Source organism: Callospermophilus lateralis, chromosome 4, assembly GCF_048772815.1.
Source record: "Callospermophilus lateralis isolate mCalLat2 chromosome 4, mCalLat2.hap1, whole genome shotgun sequence".
NCBI lineage: Eukaryota > Metazoa > Chordata > Mammalia > Rodentia > Sciuridae > Callospermophilus > Callospermophilus lateralis.
Genome location: NC_135308.1, coordinates 80,667,833 through 80,691,274, shown reverse-complemented (window position 1 = coordinate 80,691,274; position 23,442 = coordinate 80,667,833). Strand labels below are relative to the sequence as shown.

The 23,442-nt window shown below is 35.8% G+C and overlaps 2 protein-coding genes across 3 annotated transcripts in view; one reads left to right on the top strand and one right to left on the bottom strand.

The window, feature by feature from the left end:
- The window catches only part of Lrp6 (LDL receptor related protein 6), a 170,939-nt gene that overhangs the window by 84,266 nt on the left and 63,231 nt on the right, over positions 1-23,442 (top strand). For both annotated transcript variants that reach the window (XM_076854131.1, XM_076854130.1), the window contains 4 exons: positions 9,991-10,187; positions 11,936-12,067; positions 14,752-15,148; positions 16,146-16,317. In XM_076854131.1, the coding sequence (XP_076710246.1) occupies positions 9,991-10,187; positions 11,936-12,067; positions 14,752-15,148; positions 16,146-16,317 (898 nt within the window). The remainder of the gene's footprint in view (positions 1-9,990; positions 10,188-11,935; positions 12,068-14,751; positions 15,149-16,145; positions 16,318-23,442) is intronic.
- LOC143397349 (electrogenic aspartate/glutamate antiporter SLC25A12, mitochondrial-like) lies at positions 6,031-9,824 on the bottom strand. Its single transcript, XM_076853427.1, is given in 4 exon segments — positions 6,031-6,616; positions 6,618-8,164; positions 9,089-9,148; positions 9,791-9,824. Coding segments are annotated over 4 exon segments (2,067 nt in total). The 3' UTR covers positions 6,031-6,190.

Sequence of the window (23,442 nt, the reverse complement as noted above, 5' to 3'; positions counted from 1 at the left end):
CCCCGGGAGCATGTGTGGAGTGTGCTGGTGGAGTTCAGGAATAAAGTTTGTTCCTGCTTGAATGGCTCGTGATTTGTACCAGCCAGACTGTGGCAATTGGCAGCCTGTGCGGGGAACGAACGCCTGAAGCTCGGAGGTAAGTGAAATTGCTTGCCCCTAAGGGAAGGTGAGAGAATGGATGACCATTTCAAAAAACAATGTGTTCTTGTTTTGATTTGTTTATGTTTTTGTTTCAAGCTGCCTATCCCTAGAACTTTCTCAGGCAAACTGGGAAAAATGGTTGGCTCAAGGTTTGAAGTTGTTCGCCCCTGAGGAAGAGATAGAAATAGACCACAGATGACATGTCAAGAAAATAGGAAAATTTATACAACGATTTTTTGTTCCGTTTTTGTTTCATTCTGTTTCGGTTTTGTTTTGTGTTATCTTGTTGGGTTGCGTTATCTTTATAGTAGATTAGAAATTAGTAAAAAACAAACTGAAAGAGTGTTAAGTAAATTGTTAGAGGTTCAGGCCATGGAGAAAGACATTTTAGATCAAGCAAAAGAGAAGGTCTCTCGAGCTAGTCAGACAGAGGAAGAAAATTTAAAGGAAAAGGGGCTATTAGGGAAAATGCTACAACAGGAGGCTGCTACTAACACCGTTCTATCACCAGAGGGCATAATTCAACCAACAGCTTCACCTATGGAGACAGCTGAGTGGCCCTCAACCCCTGTAGTTGATAGATGGGACCCTGAGACCGGACCTCAAAGATTAGCATGCCCTGTACTTGAGCAGGCAGGAGGGCAGCGAATTCACCATGCTTTAGATTTCAGAACAGTTAAAGGAGGCTGTAACAACCTATGGTCCCCAAGCACCCTTCTCTGTAAGCATGGTCGAATCCATTACCAACTTGGACATGACGCCAGCAGACTGGCCTAGCATGTGTAAATCTGTGCTAAATGGAGGACAATATTTGTTATGGAAGGTTTCCAATGAGGAATTTTACATGGAGACGGCTAGGTGAAATGCAGCAGCCGGGTACCCTCAAAGAAATCTAGATATGTTATTAGGAAAAGGACCTTATGAGGGTTAACGGCAACAAATTGAATGTGATCCTGCTATATATTCACAAATTGCTGCAGATGCAGTTAGGACATGGAAGACTTTACAAGGACATGGAGATTTACAAGGTCAATTATCTAAGGTAATACAAGGAGCTAATGAACCTTACGCTGAATTTGTAGATAGGCTTATTCAAACAGCTACCAGAGTTTTTGGGGACACAGAACAAGCAATGCCATTAATTAAACAGCTAGCCTTTGAGCAAGCAAACAGATGGTGCAAGGAGGCCATTAGACCATGGAAACATGGAGATTTAAACACATATATTAAATTATGTAGAGACATTAATGAACAAGGACAAGTCTTGGCAGCTGCAGTACAACAGGCTTTCGATGCCAGGCCAAAAACATGCTACAATTGTGAACAAACAGGACATTTTAAAAGGAATTGCCCCATAGGAGGAGGGTTTAACAAAACTAGGTATCAAAGGGGTAGAATACCGGGTATTTGCCCACGATGCCATAGAAGGAGACATTGGGCTAATGAATGCCGTTCTCAAACCACCATAGAGGGTACTCCATTATCAAAAAACGGACAAAGACCAGGTGTTTACCCACGATATCGGGGAGAAAGGCGTCGGGCTCCATTGCCAAAAAACGGACAGGGGGTCCCAAAACTCCGGGGCCCACAGCCACAAATATACAGGGCACTGGAGGAACCCAGAAACACCATCAGCGTAGTGCCCAGGACACATTGTCCATTAGATCCCTCATCAGACAAACCAGAGGAAGTGCAGGATTAGACATCTATGCCTCCGCCAGAGCAGTACTAACTCCAGAGATGGGAGTTCAAATCATTCCCACAGGGGTAAAAGGGCCTCTTCCCCAAGGAACAGTAGGCTTATTATTGGGACGCAGTTCTTCTACTCTAAAAGGACTTATGATAAGTCCTGGGGTAATTGACCCCGATTATGAAGGTGAAATAAAAATTATAGCTAGTTCTCCAAGGGGTATATCAGTAATTTCACCAGGAGATAGAATAGCACAGTTATTAATAATACCCAGCCTGCAGGATAAATTTTCCAGTCGTACTATAGAAAGAGGTTCCAGGAGATTAGGCTCCACAGGTGTAGATTGGGCTATGCTGTCTTTAAATTTAGATTCTCACCCCATGCTAAAACTAAATATTCAAGGACATAAATTTAATGGGCTACTTGATACAGGTGCAGACCTTAGCATCATATCTCGTCAAAAATGGCCAAAACATTGGCCGTTACAGCAAGCCACTCAAAAGCTTCGAGGCCTACGAGTGGTGAGTAATCCTCATAGAAGTGCAATGGTATTAGATTGGAAGGATCCTGAAGGATGTGAAGGAACTATACAGCCATATGTATTGGATCATCTTCCTATAAATTTATGGGGATGAGATGTCCTAGATCAGTTAGGTTTGACGTTAACAAATAACATCAATCCAAATGCGCCCACTATTAGGGCTAGACAAGGTTTTAGGAAAAAAAAAAAAAAGATTAGGAGAACAAGAACAAGGTATAGCAACACCAATACAAATAGATCAAGGAATAAATAGACATTGGGTTTTCAGAAGGGGTCACTAAGACAATAAAATACTTGGAAATCAGAAAGAACAGTATGGGTTCCTCAGTGGCCCCTGACTAAAGAAAAGATACAAGTAGCCCATGACCTGGTCAAACAACAGTTAGCGAAGGGACATATACAACCTTCCATATCTCCCCATATTACTCCCATTTTTGTCATCAAAAAAAATCTGGTAAATGGAGATTATTGCAAGATTTAAGAGCCATTAATAATGAGATGGTTATTGTGGGACCTGTTCAATCAGGGATTCCTCAATTGTCTGCTTTGCCAAAAACCTGGTATGTTTTAGCTATAGATATTAAAGATTGTTTTTTTTTTTTTTCAATTCCAATTCATCCTGAGGATAGTCCACGTTTTACATTTACTATCCCCGCGCTGAATCGTGAAGGTCCTGATCAGAGATATGAATGGAAAGTACTCCCTCAAGGGATGGCTAACAGCCCAACTATGTGTCAAATTTATGTTAACAAAGCAATCCAGCCACTTAGAAATCAAAATCCTGAACTACAAATATTTCACTATATGGATGATGTATTGTTAGCACACAAAAATAAAAACACATTGCTAGAATGTTATGCCACACTTACAAACTTATTAAAAAATTATAATCTAGAGATAGCAATAGATAAAGTACAATTAAATTTTCCAATTAATTATTTAGGAGTTCTATTATCCTCAACCATGGTCCATCCACCAAAAATTCAAATACGAGTAGATCAACTCAAATCACTTAACGACTTTCAAAAGTTATTAGAAGACATAAATTGGATAAGGCCTTATCTAGGCATACCAACAGGAGAGTTGGGACCTTTATTTGATATCCTAAAAGGTCCATCAGATCCAAATTCACCCCGCATGTTAACGCCTGAAGAAAGAAAGGCATTAAAAATTATTGAAACATATATGGAAAATATACATTTGGATAGAATTGACATAAGTTTGCCTTTATTATTTATTGTAATACCAACAAAAAATATTCCTACAGGAGTATTTTGACAAGAAGGTCCATTATGATGGATACATTTATCTTATTCTCCTAACACTATTCTTACTAGGTATCCTGAGGCTGTAGGACAATTAATACTCAAAGGAATAAAAGCAGCAAAGGGAGTGTTTGGAATTTCTCCCAATAAAATTATTACTCCATATACTATGGATCAAATTGATGAGTTAGCTAATGAGTTAAATACTTGGGCAATAATCATGTGTAAATATAATGTTTCATTTAATAACCACTTACCATCTAATCCTTTATAGTCTTTTTGGTCTTCGCATCCTGTAGTTTTTCCAAAAATGACAAGAAAAACACCTATCATGAATGCTCCAAATATATTCATTGATGGATCAAATAATGGTACAGCAGCAGTAGTTACCCCTGATCAAACTTTTACATTTTTAGTACCCAAACAATCAACTCAAAAGGTAGAGCTTAATACAGTATTACATTAGTATACTATATTTATTGATTCTAAAAAGCTGTTGATTTTAAAAAGGTATTTAGGGACTGGGGCTGTAGCCCAGTGGTACATGAGGCACTGGGTTCAATCCTTAGCACTGCATTAAAACAAAATAAAGGCATGATGTCCATCTACAACTACAAAAAAATTTTTTTAAAGTATTCAGAGATTACTTTTTGAAATGTTTACATTATAAAATGTTAGCCTTATCAGAAATATTAAAATATTAAAAATGTATATCCTGAAATTGTTGTATCATTTGTGAAATGTTAGTAACAAACATAATATGGAATGGCTTTTGCATTTATTGTGATTCAGTGAGTGATAGTGATTCAGTGAAGATACTTTATTATCTTCTATTTACAGATGAGGAAAACAGTCTTAAAAAGTTCTAGCAGAAATGATGTAAGTAGTGTCAGGGAGCGTTTAAACTTATCTGGTTTATATAATTCTGTACTTTCAGATCAGTATGATAAGAATAATAGCTTTTAGGGAGGCATTTTGCTTGTCCTATCTTTAATTCAGTATAGTGATATTTTTTTATTTATTTTGGTATCAGGGATTGAACCCAGGGTTTTAACCACTGAGCCACATCCCCAGCCCTTTTTGTTGTTATTGTTGTTGTTTTTTAATATTTTATTTTTTAGTTGTAGTTGGACACAATACCTTTTATTTATTTATTTGTTTTTAATGTAGTGCTAAGGATTGAACCCAGGGCCTTGCACATGCTAGGCGAGCACTCTACTGCTGAGCCACAAGCCCAGCGCTCTCCCCCTCCCCCCACTTGCCCACTAGGTTGCTTAGGATTTTGCTACATTGCTGAGGCTGGCTTTGCAGTTGTGATCCTCCTGCCTCAGCCTCCCAAGCTGCTGGAATTACAGGCATGTGCCACCAGGCCAGCCCAGTAGAATAAATTTTAACATTATTTAGAGGTATATAAAGGAGCCAGGTGTTGCATGCCTGTAATCTCAGCGATTTGGGGAACTGAGACAGGGGCATTGTGAGTTAAGAGCCAGCCTCAGCAAAAGTGAGGCACTAAGTAACTTAGTGAGATCCTGTCTCTAAATAAGATACAAAATAGGGCTGGGGATGTGGTTCAGTGATTGAGTGTTCCTGAGTTCAATCCCTAGTATCTGCTCCCATTAAAAAAAAAAAAAAGGATACAAAGGACTTAGACCTATTTTCTCTCCTCCAGAAAATTTCAAAGATCTGAATATGCCATTTGCAGTTTTTAAAAATTTGTTTAGTTGTTGATGAATCTTTATTCATTTATTTATATGCAGTGTTGAGAATTGAACCCAGGACATCCGTAGGCAAGTGCTCAACCCCAGCCCACTATTTGCAGTTTTTAAGGATAGTTGATGAACTGCTAAATAACTAAGTATTTATTCTTTGTTTTTCATTGATATTAGGTGCCTGTCTTGGCATCTTCTCAGAGTTCTGTATCTTCCCATACAGAATTTTGGAAGGCTTTAGTATAAAATATTTAAAATTGGACTTAAGTTATGATATTACTATTGTAAATAACCTAGTTACTTTAATTAACATAATAACTGTCCATTTTATTTTTTAATTTTTAAAAATACATCCAATATTGATGCTTTATTTCCATAAGTCACCAATAAGAGAATGAATTTAATTTTAATACATTGATTCTTATGTGATTCTTAATAAAACACTTTCAAAACATTCTGTACATTTCAAGCCACTCAGAACTGCATTACATTTCTATAAATGTGATTTGTTGGGATGAGGTGCCAAGATGTCTCTGTACAAAGATGTACAATATGTACAGTCACTGTAAGTACAAGCTGTGCAAAGCAGAGTCTAAAACACTAATTCATGCCAAGGCTTAGAAAACATGTCAACACATAAGACTAATGCTTATAACTGCATTGTGGTTCTTCCCTGGGCAGATGATTACTTTATAAACAAATATATGTGTATATATATCATATAGAAAGAATAGTTTGACTTCCCAGCTCAGTCAGCACCATGCAGCTGACTGGATACACTACAGGGCTGCTCTCCTAGGCCTCTTTTTTCAGGTGCCATTTTGCCATTCTTGACAGTGTCTCATCACTGAGCTGTTACCACTGCTGCCTTTGGCTGAATCACTGCAACAGTAGGAGACTTAAATTTGGGGAGATAAAGGCCAAACTTATTTTCAATTCCAGCAAAAGTGGCTGTGGCAAGTCTGTATCCACCAATGTGATCAGGATTGGCAGGAGGAAGGTCTGCGATGTGGGACTTAGGTGTTGGTTCTGAGCCAGAAGGTTTGAGGCCTCTAAAATCAATGTAAAACCACCGCTGAAGAAGTTCGTAGGTGACCAAAGTAACCCCAAACTGGGGAGACGATCGAAACACTCGAGCTGCAGTCCCTTTCCAAAATGCTGAGGGCCCTTCTTCCCGAAGTATCTTTCTGAAACAGTCAATGACACCACTATATGTTGTCTGGCCAGCACGGGCAGCCACTTGCAGTCTTGTCTTGATGACATCAGCAGGGGGTCACCAGAGAAGCAGCAGGCACACCTGCCATGGCTCCAGCTGCAAGGAGATTTAAACCTTTCATGTGTCCATTTTCATCAGCCAGAAGTAGTTTGCAATGAGCATAAACAGGAAAATAGATTGCAGAGAAGGGAATGTCTCGGAGGAAACACGCTTTGGCACCCTTATACAGACCAAAAAGTCCCAAGTCCTGTCGCACATTCAGGGCACTGACTCTTGGTCCTGTGGTGATCTCTCCGGCCACCTGCAGGCGAATCTTCACTATCTCCAGTGGGTTTGTAAAGATGACCTGAGAACCCCCAGCACAACCTCCAGCCAGGACTTCCGCTGGAAGTGGAATAGAGCCATCTCTTCTGGTAAATTTGTCCCGGACAAAATCATTAACAGTTAATTTAATGGCCTTTTCTGGAGCAACTCCTATTAGTTGTGGTATCAGACCCCTGTAGAATCCAAAGAAGCCCTCATAACGCAAGACTTTCTTAAAACAGTCAAAGCTGTTTTTATACATCAGCTCCCCAACAACAGAGCCAGTGCCACGCTGGTTTTGCATCCGGGTCTTCACCAGATCTATAGGATACACTGCGGTGGCTCCCATAGCTCCAGCAACTGAGCCCAGAGTAAATCTGTAAGCGGACTCGGCAATCTGGAGCCAGACAGGCCTGCCTAACCCAGGAGATTGCTGTCTCTGAAGTTCTGCCAGGTTGAAAGGCAAGGCCCCCTCAGCCAATGGGGCTATTCTCTCAATATCTGCTAAGGTCAAGCGCCCTGAAGCATTATATAAGTCTGCAAGCTGGTATAGAATATCAATTTCTAGTGAAGTGACTTGTCCATAGCGTATGGCACTCTGGGCAAATTCCTCCTTTGTGACCTCAATATCTTTCCTTGTGCCAGCTAAAGTGCTATATGTCTTACGAACAAGTTCCATGTTATTCATTAAGGAATTAAATGCATTGAAGTAGGAGAAGCTAACTTGATGTGAGATACTTCCTCCAGCAGCTGAAACTAAGTTTTCCTCCACAAAAGGAGTAAGCATGTGAGACCGAATGATAATCATGATATCACTAAAATCCAGACCAGAAATCATGCCACTTTTGCTTTTGTCTTTCAGTGCAAAGGCTTGTCTTGCATGTTCCAGCTGCAGCTCCTGCATAAACTGTATGAACTCTGTGTAGTTAAGATGCTTCTTCTGATTATGCCCAAAATGCAGTCGGATAAACTTACAGTCCCAGTTAAAAGGGATATGATGATGAATAATAGTCTGTCCAAAAATTTCCTTGACATTTTCAAATGTCACCTCTCCATTTCCACTCTTGTCAAACAATTGGAAAGCCACTATGAACATGGAATCTGGAGCACATAAAACAGATTCAAATGCCAAAAACTCTTGATAGGAGATCAACCCATCCTTGATTTGATCGGCTACTCCTGCCAAGAGCTGCACAATTTTTGGGTTGCTATTTGGATCATTATACAGTCCAAGATAGCGCTGGACAAAATCTTCTGGGGTCATGTAATGTTCTCCATCGACCTCAGTACTGGCATAAGCTTTGTAGATTCAAACAGCAATTCTTTATTACCGATCTCACACCGGCCTTCTACAAACATGCTCTGGGGAAATCCACGTTCTCTGCCCAAGTCCCATAACTGTCCATTTTAAAAGAGAAAACAATCCCCTGTATTGTAACAGTTCTTTTAGGGAAAGTAGAGGGAAAAGTTATATGCTGGGGAATAGAGAATAAGGTAAATAAAAGGAGAAAATTTTGGTGGTATGGGCTGTCAGAGTGATATGAAGTTCCAAAATATAAAGTTTGTTTGGTAAACTAATCATGCTAACCTATATTCAATTTTTTTAAAATAAATCTGGCCTGAATTTATGACACTTTAGACTTGGATCATCCCCATGTACAATAATAGATACTATTTTTTGCTTAAATAAAAAGTTTGCTGGGAGCAGTGGTATACACCTATAATCACAGCAGCTCAGAAGGCTGAGACAGGAAGGATCACAAGTTTGTGGCCAACCTCAGCAACTTAGTAAAACACTGTCTCAAAAAGAAAAAAAAAAAAAGACTACTGATGTAGCTCAGTAGTAGAATGCCCCTGGGTTAAATTCCTAGGATGTCTCCTCAATTATGTTATTGCTCTTGAATTTAATATATTATTAGTCTGGTAGATATTAGAGATAAGCAAGAAACCTCATGGATCTAAAAATTTAATTATCTTCCTTAAGATATGTGATTATTATTTCTCTTCATTAGCTTATGTTCTCCCTCTCTTCCTAGGGTAGACTTAGAAGAAAATCTGAGGTTATGAAATATCAAAGCATTTATTTTCTTGAATATTATTTAGACAAAGCATGATTTGTTCATTATTCTAGAACATTTACTAATTATGTAACTGACACTTTGCAAAGTTCTGTGTCTTGATTCCTAAATGCTCTTTTCCTTTTATATAATATGTATTGCTTACATAGATTCTGGGTCTCCTTTGTCTCATGACCATATCCTTTTAGGACTTCCTTTAGACTGCCTGAATTGGGAGATTAAATAACAATATAGCAAAAAAGCAAACTTAAATGATCATTTGCTGGAGGTTTTTGGGTTTTCTTCCTGAGTGCCATTTTTGTTTTATCTATATTTGCATTACCAGTTATTAAAACTGTAAGAAGTGATGAAAGAAATGGGCTCAGATTCTTTGTTCTTCCACATCATGAAGGAATATCTGTCTGTTGGCTGATTTAAGTCTACTTAAATCACAATCCCAGTTGTGACCCTTGGGATTTTCCTTACTGCTCACCTTTTTCCTTCTGATGATATGTAAAAGAATGGAAGATGCGAGTCCAGAGATAGTAGTTGAGAGTGGAAATTGACAGCCTCGGTGCTTGTACTTGGGCTTTCTATATCAGTTGGCTTATAGTGAACTCGGGACCTACTGTCATGTTAGAAACCATTCTGAAGTGCTTGGTTGGTTTTTGTTTTGTTTTCATGCCAGGGATTGAACCCAGGAGCACTTAACCACTAAGCCACATCCCTACCCCTTTTTATTTTTATTTTTAATTTTGAGACAGGGTGTCACCAAGTTACTTATGGCTTCACTAAATTGCTGATGTTGGTTTTGAACTTGTGGCCTCCTGCTTCAGCCTCCCAAGCCACTTGGATTATAGGTGTGTACCACCACATCCAGCTTGATTGGGGTTTTTGAACATCATCTGAATTTATCAGGTGAATTGTTTTCCATAGATGTATTTGACTTAAAGATATATGCTTAAGATTTTTGTGTGTTAATGTGGACAAAGACCATTTTAATGGAAGTGAGGATGTTATGATAAAAGAAGAAAAATTTAAAGTGAGTTTTTCTTTTTGCATTAATAGACAGGCAGTGGTTAAAGGTTCTCTTCCACATCCTTTTGCCTTGACGTTATTTGAGGACACATTGTACTGGACTGACTGGAACACACATTCCATTTTGGCTTGCAACAAGTATACTGGCGAGGGTCTTCGTGAAATCCATTCTAACATCTTCTCTCCCATGGATATACATGCCTTCAGCCAGCAGAGGCAGCCAAATGGTAAGTGATCTTAATTTTTAAATTGTAAGTTGGAATAGCTTTGTAGCTCTTGGATGTCTGGCTTTAGTGAGAGTCAGGAGAAAGGACATATCTGAAGGTAGTAGGAAAATATTTAAAAAGGGAAAACATTGAAATGTAATTCAGGTTGAACAATAACCTAAATCATTTGTATCCTTATATCTATCACTGTTATTACCTTGCACTTTGTTTGGGGTAGAGGTAGTGGAGGTGCATAAAAAAAATTGAGATAACTCATTTGCTATGCTTATATACAAATGTATTTCTTGTTCATTTTATTTCTCTGTGGGCGCTTGCATGTATTCATGTGCTAGCATTTAAAAAACACTTTTCATGAATGGAAAACACTGTTATTCTAGTTGGTAAATTTAAGCACCTCAATTTTGCTGAATGAAGTACCTGAATAAACAATTCCCTGCATATCTCCCTACCTCCTCCCCCACCTTTAAATTTAGTTTTGCTTCTATTTTTGGTCACCTTTTACAATGACTTGGGCTGTGTCTGTTGACAATGACCTCTTGTAAGAGAGGAATGGAATTAGGCTTAAAAGGAATATGAGAATGTTAAGTGTTTGGCACTTGTGTGTAAATAAATGTCTGGCATGTGTCTGAATGTATCTCAAATTGTGTTCTGTAACCAAAAATGAAAAGCTTTTGGGTTATGTGTTGCTTTGTATTAGCTCTCTCCATTTAGGGGGAGTTAGTCAAATACTGGATGTGTTATATTGGAATCTCATGATCATGAGCCCATAAAAACATTTAAAACTGTATTGTGAATTACTCTTTTGTTAAAAAAGAAAGAAAGAAAGAAAGAAAGTCACTTGTGAAATTTTTATTCTCTTGGTCATCCTAAGGAGAAATTTTTCCTGTGTGTGTGTGTTTTTAATGTCGCTGTTGATCTTTTAGTTTTACTAGTTTGAAAATTTGCAATTGTCTTTGATGTTACTCTCCTCTTTTCTCTCATATTCCATTGGTATGCATCTTATGTTGAATTTTTAAATTTGAATATTATTTGACATTCATTTCTATAGTTTCTACAAATTTACTGATTAGTTTTTTCTGCTTTAATTTTCTTTTCCTCTTTTAATCAATTCTGCTCTCTCTTCTTTTAATCTTTCCAAGGAACAGCTTTTCAACATTCTCCTTTTCTTGGCTTTCAGTACCTTCTATTACAGTGTGTTCCTGTCCTGTATGCTCATTAATCTTTAGTTACTATTAGTCAATGGAAATCATAGCTTCCAACTGTATTATTCACCTCATACCTTACTCAGTGTATGGCCCCCAAGATTCTGTTCATAGGAATTTAATACATTTGAAATGTCCTGTACTTCCTGTCCTGCAGGCTCCTGCCATGTCCTCTATACTCCATGAAGCTTTTCCTCAGTTATTTAAACTTCAGTGACTTATTTCATGTTTGACTGTATACTTACATATAATGTGCAAGATTGCATTTAATTTCCTTGTTTTATTGTTGATTTTACCTTACTGATTAGATTTCGAGGATCTCCTACTTTACTTTTTGTTTATTTCTTTTTGGATCTAAAGTGCTAAGTAAATTCTCAATGATTAATTCCTTGCAGAGGGTTTGGTAGTCAAGCACCTGGATGACATTTGGTAATAATTGTGGTTTATCACAGTTTTTCATGTTATAGTTGTTAACATTTGTGTACTGAGAGTCTGGGAGGTCATCCTTAATCATTAGTATTAATCAGTGTGATTTATATTTGACAGCTACAAATCCATGTGGAATTGATAATGGTGGTTGTTCCCATTTGTGTTTGATGTCTCCAGTCAAGCCTTTTTATCAGTGTGCTTGCCCTACTGGGGTGAAACTCCTAGAGAATGGAAAAACCTGCAAAGATGGTAAGAAGGAAAACATTTTATGACAGCAATTGAGATTCTTTTTTTAAAAAATATTTATTTTTTAGTGTAGTTGGACACAGTACCTTTATTTTACTTATTTATTTTTATGTGGTGCTGAGGATTGAACCCAGGGCCTCACATGTGTTAGGTAAGTGTTTTACCACTGAGCCACAACCCCAGCCCAGCAATTGAGATTCTTTATGATTTATTTCTCTATAGTAAACTCTACATATTATAGTGCTTTGGGAGACTAGTTACTCACAAATGGTTATATAACAGGAGTGTTTTATGGCATCTTTTGAATACTATTTAATCAGTTTTAATATTTTAAGAAACGTACTATTTTGGGAAAAGATAGGTACTATTTCTTTTCTGTCAGATTTCATAGTTACCGATATCATGGCTAATTACTATGAGAATTGAGTATTATATCTCATTAAATACATTTTTAACTATAGGTGGTACTTGTAAGTAAAGAGCCTCTGTAAAGGAAAAAAATGTTTATTAAACCGTTTAGCTATAAAGAATATCATAGAATAAATATATTTTCTAACAATGGTTGAATGATATTTTTAATTGCATTTTTAATGTTAGAGAAGTGCTTCCAGAAGAAGAAAAAAATTCCATATTACACTTTGCCTCTTCTCCTTACTTATTCTTAATTCCCTATATAGAGAGAGCATGTTGGAGAAGTGTACTGATTTAGGACATTTCAAGGAACTTCTGATTTGGAAGAACACCAGTTCTTCTCTTTTTCTTCTTAATGAGAATATTATTCTTCATTCTTACCCCTATGGATTACCATCTGGTTCTCTAGGAACTAGCAAGACCTGGTAAAAAAAATTGTTATGTTTAGCAGTGGCTTCTTTATCTAACTATGAAAAGCAGAAGCCTTTATTTCAGCGCAATAGAGAGTTCCTGGCAAGGAGGTCAGGGAGTCAGAAAAATGGAATTGAGTTCATGTACTAGATGTTTGTTATGACTTGGCATTGATAAATTGTCCTCATAGTCAAAGGTGAAGCAGGCTGACTCTAGTCTGATAGTTTCCATGGCAAACAATAATTTGGTTTCAATTTAAAACAAAAGGTTTTTGTAACGTTGCTTTTTTGTTTAAAAATGTAGCTTGACTTTAAAACAGAGGATTTATTTTAGCAGTAGTGTTCTGTCTACTGCCTCACAGTTTTTGCAGATGTACATGTTTAACAGTTTTGAATTTTAGGCATACATTTGTCAGGTAGAGTAGACTGAAGTTAGCTATTATGTTTTGATCATAATACCCATACTAACAGCTTTATGACTTATTCATTTGCTAAGTTTTGACTGGTTTCTTTTGGCAGTTAGCATGACCAGTGAATTGTATAGTATTCCTAGTTTGTACTTGATATATGGCATTTTGGGATATTTTTTCTCCATGTTAGAGTTCATTTGTAATTAGCTCTGGAGTTAAATAGCTGATGTTATGTTGAGAGGTGTCATTCCTCTAAGTTTTTACAAATATAATTCCAGATGGATTCTTGAAGTTTATATACCCGTATTTTCTTTTGAACACTTTTTTTGGGGGTGGGGTGGGTTAGGAATTTTTTCTTGCTCTTTTAGTTGTCAGTATGCTTATTATTTTTAATTAGTGTTTTATAGTTACATGATTGGTGGTGGTTTACTTGAACACAAAAAATGAAAACAGAGTGAGCTTAATTTTCTCATTCCCAGTTATCTTTTATTGAATCCTAATTTAGGTTAAAAACAGTTCGTAAATAAATCCCATTTAAAACTCAATGAAATAAAAATTTTAAATTTTTATTCATTTTTTAATAGTACCATCCTGATTTTTATTGAGTACTTATATGCTTAGTACTGAGTTTTATATTTATCTCCTTTAATTTTCACAGCTACCTTATGACATTTAAATGTAGAAATGAGGCTAGAGAGAGTCTATATTTTGCTTAAGTTTGTATAGCTACTTGAATCAAATTGGATTCACTGCTCCTGCTATCTCCCCTCCCCCACTACTTTTACTCTTAAACACAGTGTTATGTTTATCTGGTTCCCTCTCTTCATTGCTTTTTCCTTCTCCAAACTTCTATTGTCCTCAGTTATGTCAGGTGTTGCCTTGTATTTCTTTGTTAAGACAGCTTTATTAAGATCTTATTCATATTCCATAAAATTTTTCCATTTCAGGTGTATTATTCAGTGATTTTTAATAAATTACAGAGTTGTGTAACCATCACAATACTGTAATCCAATTTTATAACATTCACATTGAACTCAAAGATTTTTGTCCTAGATTTCTGTAGCTTTCAAAACATGCTTCTTGAACAAAGGCTCTGAATCCTACATCTCCTTCTTCCTTTAAATATTTAGCTACTCAGAAATTACTTAGTCATTTTTGATTACATTTAATAAGTAACTAGATAGCTGGGTATCTAATTAATGAAACCAGGAAGTGTTTTCATTAATTCGTCCAATTCTTTATTTAGAGAGGTTAGCCATTATAGAGCTTGACCTCAAATAAACTCTTCCTATTTCATTGTGTTAGTTTTCATTTCTACTTTAAAGAGAACTAATTTCCTTTTGTACTCATGTATTTTATATTTCCTAAAGAAGTTCTGCATTCTTTCTTTAGAGAGGCTAAATTTTGGCTGTGGCTTTCAAGTGATATTTTTTCCTTTCATTTCACTTTGTTTTAGGTGCTACTGAATTATTACTTTTAGCCCGCAGGACAGATTTGAGACGTATTTCTTTGGATACACCAGATTTTACAGACATTGTTCTGCAGTTAGAAGACATCCGTCATGCTATTGCCATAGATTATGATCCTGTGGAAGGTTATATTTACTGGACTGATGATGAAGTGAGAGCTATACGCCGCTCCTTCATAGATGGATCTAGCAGTCAGTTTGTGGTTACTGCTCAAATTGCCCACCCTGATGGTATTGCTGTTGACTGGGTTGCACGAAATCTTTACTGGACTGATACTGGTACTGATCGGATAGAAGTGACACGGCTCAATGGAACCATGAGGAAAATCTTGATTTCAGAGGACTTAGAAGAACCCCGGGCTATTGTGTTAGATCCTATGGTTGGGTAAGAAACTCTGCTGATAGTAAATATGTCTGGTGTTTCTGTTTCCTACAGGCATCTAAAAACATCAACTCAGACAATGTGAAATACATAAAGTTTATGTTAGTTTTAATAAATAGTTTTTTAATGGCTGTTTTTAGAATATAATGATTGGAATAAAATCTCAAGTTAGAGAATTTCTAGGGTTTTTTTTTTTTTTTTTGCCTCGGATGTCTTAAATAATTTATCTTTCTAAATTAAGTCCGTACTTGCTGACTTTGGGTGTTGTCTGCAGAGTTTGCTCAGATTGCACCATGACCATGAAAAATGTGGAAAGAGATTGTTTTCAGAATTCTTTCCCTTCCTGTAGAAGATTTAATTTATTCCATTTCAGTATTTATGGTAAAACTATTATCTTACTTCATATTTCTCCAAATATATGAATGATTTAGTTTCTAAAAGCTTGTGAGGCCATATAGCTTTACTCCATTTTTGGGGGGGCGGGGAGCATACCACCTGGACTTTGGTCTGAGGTAGCACAACTTTCTACATACTTCCAAATGTTATTGTGGGATTCATTCTGGGGATGAACATAGTGACAAATTATTATACCTCATTGTATACCAATAATCATCCAGAAGCCACAGGAATGGCTTAGCTTTTCAGGGAGAATTAGACGGATATTCCTACTAGGATAACTTTTTTGTCAGAGAATGATAAGCATCAAGAAAGTTCATGGGAAGAGGCACGCAATATTTTTTTAAAAATCATGAATAAATATGGAATCTTATTGGGAAGCATTTTCAGGATCAGTGTAGAAACAGTGTTCTATCTGAAAATTCCCTACAAGCTTATCTACTTCTATTATAAGTTTCTTAAACATAATCTTCACATGTGAAGACTATGTATGTGTTATTTCCTTTTCCTTCTATGGCATTGACTCATGATAGCAATGTAATATGTGTTGTGGATATCAACTTCTATTTTCTATTGTAGGTTCAATTTCTGTATACTTCTGCAGGTACATGTATTGGACTGACTGGGGAGAAATCCCGAAAATTGAGCGAGCAGCTCTGGATGGTTCTGATCGAGTAGTGATGGTTAATACTTCTCTTGGTTGGCCAAATGGTTTAGCCTTGGATTATGATGAAAGCAAAATATACTGGGGAGATGCCAAAACAGACAAAATTGAGGTTTGTTTCTTACTTTTTTACTTTAAAACCAGTTTTGTATGTTTTTGACTTGGTAGTAATTTGGTGCAGATACTCTGGCCTCTTAATAGTTTTCTGGGGTACTGAAGGTGTCTTTTAGAAGTTATACTTGATTTCATGTTTCTAGGGATAATGTATTATCTTCCACCTAGTCCCATGATTTCCAAGTTAGGCTGGTATGAGAAAGGGAGGTTCATTTATTTCTAGTCTTAAAGGCTAATGTGATTGTCCTCATTTTGGATAAAGCCATGTCCTGAATTTCCAACAGGCAGTTTTAGCAAACTAAAATTTTATTCTGTTACTGGTAGAGCTGGCTGTCCTAATTTGGAAAAATAAAGCCCATATGTGTATGTAACTTTTGTTGGTGTTAATAGTATAAAGGCAGGAGGTGAACTATATTAAATATTAAGTGGTTACATATAAACACTTTTTAAATTAATTTGTGGACTGTATGGGGAAAGAATTAATTAACCAAAGCTTAGGAAAAATATTTATCAAGTGGTAAAGTTGTTTGTGGCAATCAGATAGAATTATGGTGAAAATAACCAGTAATGAATATTTTATCACAGTGGTTTGTAAATATATCCTTGATATTGATGTAACATTTAAAATTCACAGTTTGAGTTAGGCTATGTCAAAGGTTTCATGTATCACAAACTTAAGACAGAGTTAGAATCTTATTTTTCCTTTGAGGGATGCATGACTTCCTCCTTCTCGTATAAGGAAGGGCCTTGAATAGCTCTTCAGGGAGCCACTGCACATATCTTACATATAGAAAATTTAGGCTCTAGACCAGTTATTTTAGAAAGGTGGTTCTGTGATGCTCTAGGAACTCTGAGGGAATAATGAACTAAAGGGATTTTCTTCCACAGTGGAAAGTTGGAATAGAAGAAATCCATTAGTATTCCACCAGGCCCAGACACTGAAAATGGCATCTCTTATTTTTGCACCTGGTTTCCATTAACAGAAAATCCTGTATATACTAACTATATAAAATTTCTCCCTGTTGTGTTTCACTGTACTTCCTTACCTCCTTCTTAAATCCAAGTTAGTGTTTGAATCTTGGAGGACAGTGCTAATGAGACACAGGTGATGGATTTACTTTTCAGATACGCTGTTAACTTCATTTGGATCAGCTTGAGTACAAATTACTCACCTAATTCCAGCCAGTTCACAACTGTGTGTTGTTCCTCAGCCATGGACCATACTTGAATGTGTTACCATTAGGAAAACAGTTTAAAGCCCAAGTGTACTAGAAGAATGTCTGTAGCAATGAAATTTACATCAGGAAAGAACACTTGATTTATTATCTCATATGGATTTTTAAAATTTCACATTTAATCTTTTTTTTTAAGCTTCTTATAACTTTTTGATTAGCTTGAAAATAAAAGCATTATTTCTTAATGGGAAAGTCTCAAGTCTTATTTTTCCCACTTTAGGTATATTTAATACTTTATATATAGCAATTTATTCCATATCACAACTTTTTAAGGAGGGAGTCAGAAAAAGAAAAGAGTTTAGGTTCTGAGTAGCAGTGATTAGGAATAAAAATGAATATTCATTTAACAATATAGAATATTAATTAAATAGAATTTATTTTCTTTAGTTCACAGTGAGAACAAGTCTTTTTTTTTTTTTAAAGAGAGAGAGATAGAATTTTTTTTAATATTTATTTTTCAGTTTTCAGTGGGCACAACATCTTTATTTTATTTTATGTGGTGCTGAGGATCCAACCCAGCGCCCCGCGCATGCCAGGCGAGCGTATTACTGCTTGAACCACATCCTCAGCCCGAGAACAGGTCTTACAATTAGTATTCCTTCTGGCCTCCTTGTTCTGTCTTTTTGAATTGACCTGTATAAGTGAACAGTGGTGTCATTGATCCCTCACCTTTTCTTTCCTTCTTCCCTAAGTGGAACCGGCATCCTTAACCTGCCTTATTTTTCTTCCAGATTTCTAGCACATAACTGTTTATTTGTCTTCTTAATGACAGGTTGTTTGGTGTTAGTGGTGAATGTACTTTCATTAAACTATATACATAGGACTTCCCCTTATTGTTTCCCCTGGAGATTCTGATGAACTTTAACTAGTTTAACAAAAACTTTTGTTGTTTTCCTTTCATAGGCTCTAGGAAATAGTAGAGCAGGTATTATTACTTGTTCTCTTCTCTACAATGAGTAAAATTGCCTGTACATGACAAACTAAAGAAAGCACAGCTCTTCATCTAAATTAATCTTGTGTAATTTGAGAAAAACTTAAGTTTTTCATCCTGAGAATAGTAGCAATTATGGGAACAACTGTCACCACCATTTCATCTCTTTTTTACTTGGTTGTAGGCAGAAAATATTGAATTTGTAAACTTTTTGAAAGAAATACAATTTTTAAAATGCTTTTAAGCCATGTGCAGTGGTACACACCTGTAATTCCAGTGACGGGGGAGACTGACAGGAGGATCACAAGTTCAAGGATGGCCTTGGCAACTCAGTGAAACCCTGTCTAAAGAAATAAATAAATAGAAAGGGCCAGAGTGTAGCTTGGTGGTAAAGTAACCCTGGGAAAAATAAACTACAACCAACCAACAGCCAACAAACAACAACAACAACAAAAACCCCACTTTTTTACCTCAAGAAGTAGTCCCTTACAGCTTTTGTCATGACCATGAATGGAGTGGGACTGTAAAAGAGTATCAGGTTGTGATTGTGGTAGCCCTGTCCTTTTCTAGAAGACTTCAAATTTTTATATGGGAACAGACTGCTATGTATGTGTTATTAGTACACGTGAGAAGAAAAGTAGTTGTTTGGTGAATTGTTATGTGAATTATTGTATGGCAGTGTAAGGCTCTTATGTTTTGAGTCGAGCCCTTGGGAAGCATTCAGAATGCTCATTCACTCAAGTTATTGTTTCTTTGGTGGGGATGCCTTGGATCAGCTTCTTCCTTCCTCTTTTTATAGGTAGCGATGTGGCTAAATGCTGGCTATATTAGGGTTTAGATCTAAGAATTCGGTTATCAGGGTAAAGGAATGGGGAACTGTGGATTTCAAACTTGATTGTTTCACTTATTGTTACAGGGTTTTAGAAAGAATGAATAGATTTACCTCAGATGTAGGTAACATCAGTTTCTGGAAAGAGAAGCTATACCTAGGGCATTGCTAATGATGTCACAATAAAAAAAAAGATGGTAGATATGCTGCTTTAATATAAAAATGTATATGTGAAGATATGTCTTCACTTGTCAGCTGATATTGGCCACTTATCTCTAGGTGTTATTTAGAAGGTATTGACTGGTACTTGTTTCTGTTTGTTTTTCATTACATTGAAATGATTTCATTGCCTTTTACAAACAAACTTTCTAGTTTACTTTTTTTGTGTTGTGTTCTAGCACCTTCTAGTTTTTATTAGTGCTCTAGGGCCTCCTGTGTTAACAGGAAGAACACTTTTCTGCTAGTGGAAGCCTTTATTTTGCATGACCCTACAGTACTCAGAATAAAATGCATCTTAAGAACATTCTTATTTAGTCATTTTTTTCTGCCCAAAACATCTGTTGTACCTAGGATCTACAGTACTGCTTTTCAATAGCAAAGAAATGTTATTGGTAATTGAAAGTGTAAAGCATTCCTTGCCATGATATAAAATTCTGTATGTATTGTTAGCTTGCTTGTATTTTCTTTTTTGTTGTTGTTGTTGTTTTCCTTCTTCTTTTTTTTTTTTTTATTGGTTGTTCAAAACATTACAAAGCTCTTGATGCTTTTCTCATTGTATTCCACTTTAACTGAAAAAAAATTCATGTTAAATCTTCTTTCTCCCACCCCTTTATTTCTGAGCTTTGCTGACAGTGCTGCAACACCTGGCAGTTACAGGTAAAAAGAGAGCTTTTCAAGTCTGCTTTAAGATCTTGAGGATTTATTCGAAATCTCTGTTAATATAAGTTTCCTTACTTTAGAGGATATAATATTCATAGGTAGTTATGTGCAAATCTAATTATACCTGGCACAACTTTGTTGGGAAACAGACAGAGATTATTAGAACTCTTAATGCCAAGAATTTTTGAATAAAGAGTGTATTATTGTCTATGATGTGTGCTGAAAAAACTTGGCATTTGGTGAATGTTCTGTTTCATATTCTAAGCCTGAAATTGGAGGGCTACATTTTCCTCTGATGACAACTTCCTCTGTTTTATCAATACCCTAATAAGGAAATTTGTTTCCCAAGTATTCAGATTTCTTTTTGAAGGAATTTCTTTGTCTGGAATCTTTAGCTGGCATATTGTGAAAGTCTGTCAAAACACACAAGGATCTTTTTATGATTTTTCCTACTGTTGATTTCTAGGATTAATTTTCTTAAATAATAGTAACAATTATCTATTGTTGAGATAAGTTTTTCTGATTATATAGCAAGTATCAACAAGAAATCCTTTTGAATCTTGACTAGTTCATAACATTCAGTTCTTCCTTAAAATTGATTATACTTTCAGTTTGAGAAATCTCTGAGATCGTGAACTTCAGCTTCTGAATCTTTTGTCCATTTCTGCTATTTTACCACACATATGTATGTGTGTGTGAATATGTATTCCTCCCCCGCCTTCATGTCATATGATCACAAAATAATTGATGAACTTTATCATTAGATTTGTCACCAGAGTACTTTGATTGCAGACCTGTATTCATTGAGTTGTGAATATGGTGTTGTTGTATTATATCATTTTGCAGGTTTTTTTGGTGGGAATGTATCTCATGAAAATGAATTTGTGAATTCCTTTTATATACAGTTATCACAGCATCATTTAACTTGTTATAACCTCAGTAACCAAAGCAGTACATTATTCATTTATATGCTATTGTCTCATTTTTCACTCTGCTTATCCTAGCTCTTTTTTTAAAAAAAAATTTCAAGTTATATAATCAGAGAAACTTACTTGACGATAGGTGTAATTATGCTGTCCCGAACTGCCATGGCAAACCCTAGAGCCTCACCAAACAAAATGCTTTGCCTCAATTAGGAGTTCTTGGATAGTTTCGTAAAATTAAGATAATCAGATACAAGTTGAGACTTAGCACTTTAGTGATCAAGTATGAACTTGCCTTTGAACCATTTTTTAAAATGAACTGTTGGGCTGGGGATGTAGCTCATTGGCAGAGTGTTTACCTAGTATATGCAAGGCCATGGATTCAGTCTCCAGTAACACAAAAAATAAAATAAATAAATATATAACCCCAGACCCCCCAAAAAAGGTCAACAAATAAAGTGTACTACTGTTATACTTTTTCAACTCATGTTTAATGTAAAACCATTGAATATTTGTGGAAATGTTTTTAGTTTCAATGTTATTATTTTAAAAATACTTTATTCCTTTGGTTTTTGTAACTCCTGAAGGAAAAGAATATTGTTTTTAATGTCCTACTTTTGTAGCAATTTATAACAGTATTTAGTAGTAAAGAGTGGTAATCTCTAAATCTTTTTTAAATTTTTGATACTGGACATTGAACTAAGGGGCACTCAATCACTAAGCCACATCCCCAACCCTATTTTGTATTTTATTTAGAGACAGGGTCTCACTGAGTTGCTAAGCTTTGCTATTGCTGAGGCAGGTTTTGAACTTTGATCCTCCTGACTTGGCCTCTGAGCTGGTATCTAAATTTTATTGAAACTGTTTTTTTTTTAAAGTTGTCAATGGACCTTTATTTCTTTTTTAATTTAAAAAAGTCTTTAAATTTTTAAAAATATACATTTTAAAATTATAGATGGGGGGCTGGGATTGTGGTTCAGCAGTAGAGCACTCACCTAGCACGTGTTAGGCCCTGGGTTTGATCTTCAGCACCACATAAAAATAAATAAAATAAAAGTATTGTGTCCAACTACAACTAAAAACTAAATATTCAAAAAAAAATAAAATAATATATGGCCACATTACCTTTATTTTGTTTTGTTTTTATGTGTGCTTATGATTGAACCCAATGCCTCACATATGGGAGGCAAGCTTTCTGCCACCGAGCCACAACCCCAGCCCTGGAACTTTATTTTTATTTATATATATGCAGTGCTGAGAATTGATCCCAGTGCCTCACTTGTGTGAGGCAGGTGCCCTATCCTGAGCTACAACCCCAGCCCTATTGAAACATTTTATAGTATTGGACCCTGACCTTAGTTTTTGTTTGACACTCCCCTCCCCTATTCAACAGGGTGTCCTTAGATAATACTCATGATCTCTGGTCTTTATATTTTGGACAATAAGACCCTTTGAACCAGATAATATATAAGATTCCTTGTAGTTGTAGCTTTTCCAATGTTATTGTATTAGCTGTTGTCTTAGTTTAAGAATGGATAGTCTACTTCACTTTGGGAGAATGTAAAAAAAAATTATATCACAGATGATGATATGAGTATTTTGTTTTTTTCTTTTAACTCTTCCTTATTTGCTATGGATGTACTCCCCAGTTAAAGAGAACTTCTTGTTAGGAGTTTCAAACTTTAGTAACTTAATTTTACTGAAATAATATCCATTTAGATTTTGTACTCACCTATATACAGTCTACTCCATTACTAACATGGTTGTTAAGTTTTAATAAGTGTTTTAAAGCTGTTATTTGATCCTTGCCAAGCATATTAATGTCTTTTTTTTAAAGGGAGTCCATATAAAATATTGTTTTTCAGTCCGAAGATTATTTAGACTAGTGGGAACCTACTATCATTGTAAAAGGTCATAGATGTTTTATTTTTATTGTTTTTAGAATGGTTGGAAAGGGTAGGTGGACAGAAAATGGCAAAGATCATAGTAATTTAAACTTGGGAAGCATAGCTGGTAGGTGTTTTAATGTTTCAGTTTAAAGTTATCAACAGCTATTTAAAGATTCTGGGTCTACATATTTTTAGAGTTATCTATGATGAACAAAGGATTTTCTTTCAGTTTGTTTTCTACTCTTTAAGTGTGGTGTGCAAAAAAATTTAGAATTGGAAAGAATGTAATAATGCAGATCTGTAATTTTTTTACTGAACTCCAACATAGACTTTCCAAACTCTTCATTCATGGTGTTAAAAACTTGTCATTAGGTTTGATTTGAAATCATTTATTATATTTTTGGTAGAATGGTATTGTTTTAGCATTTCACTTATAA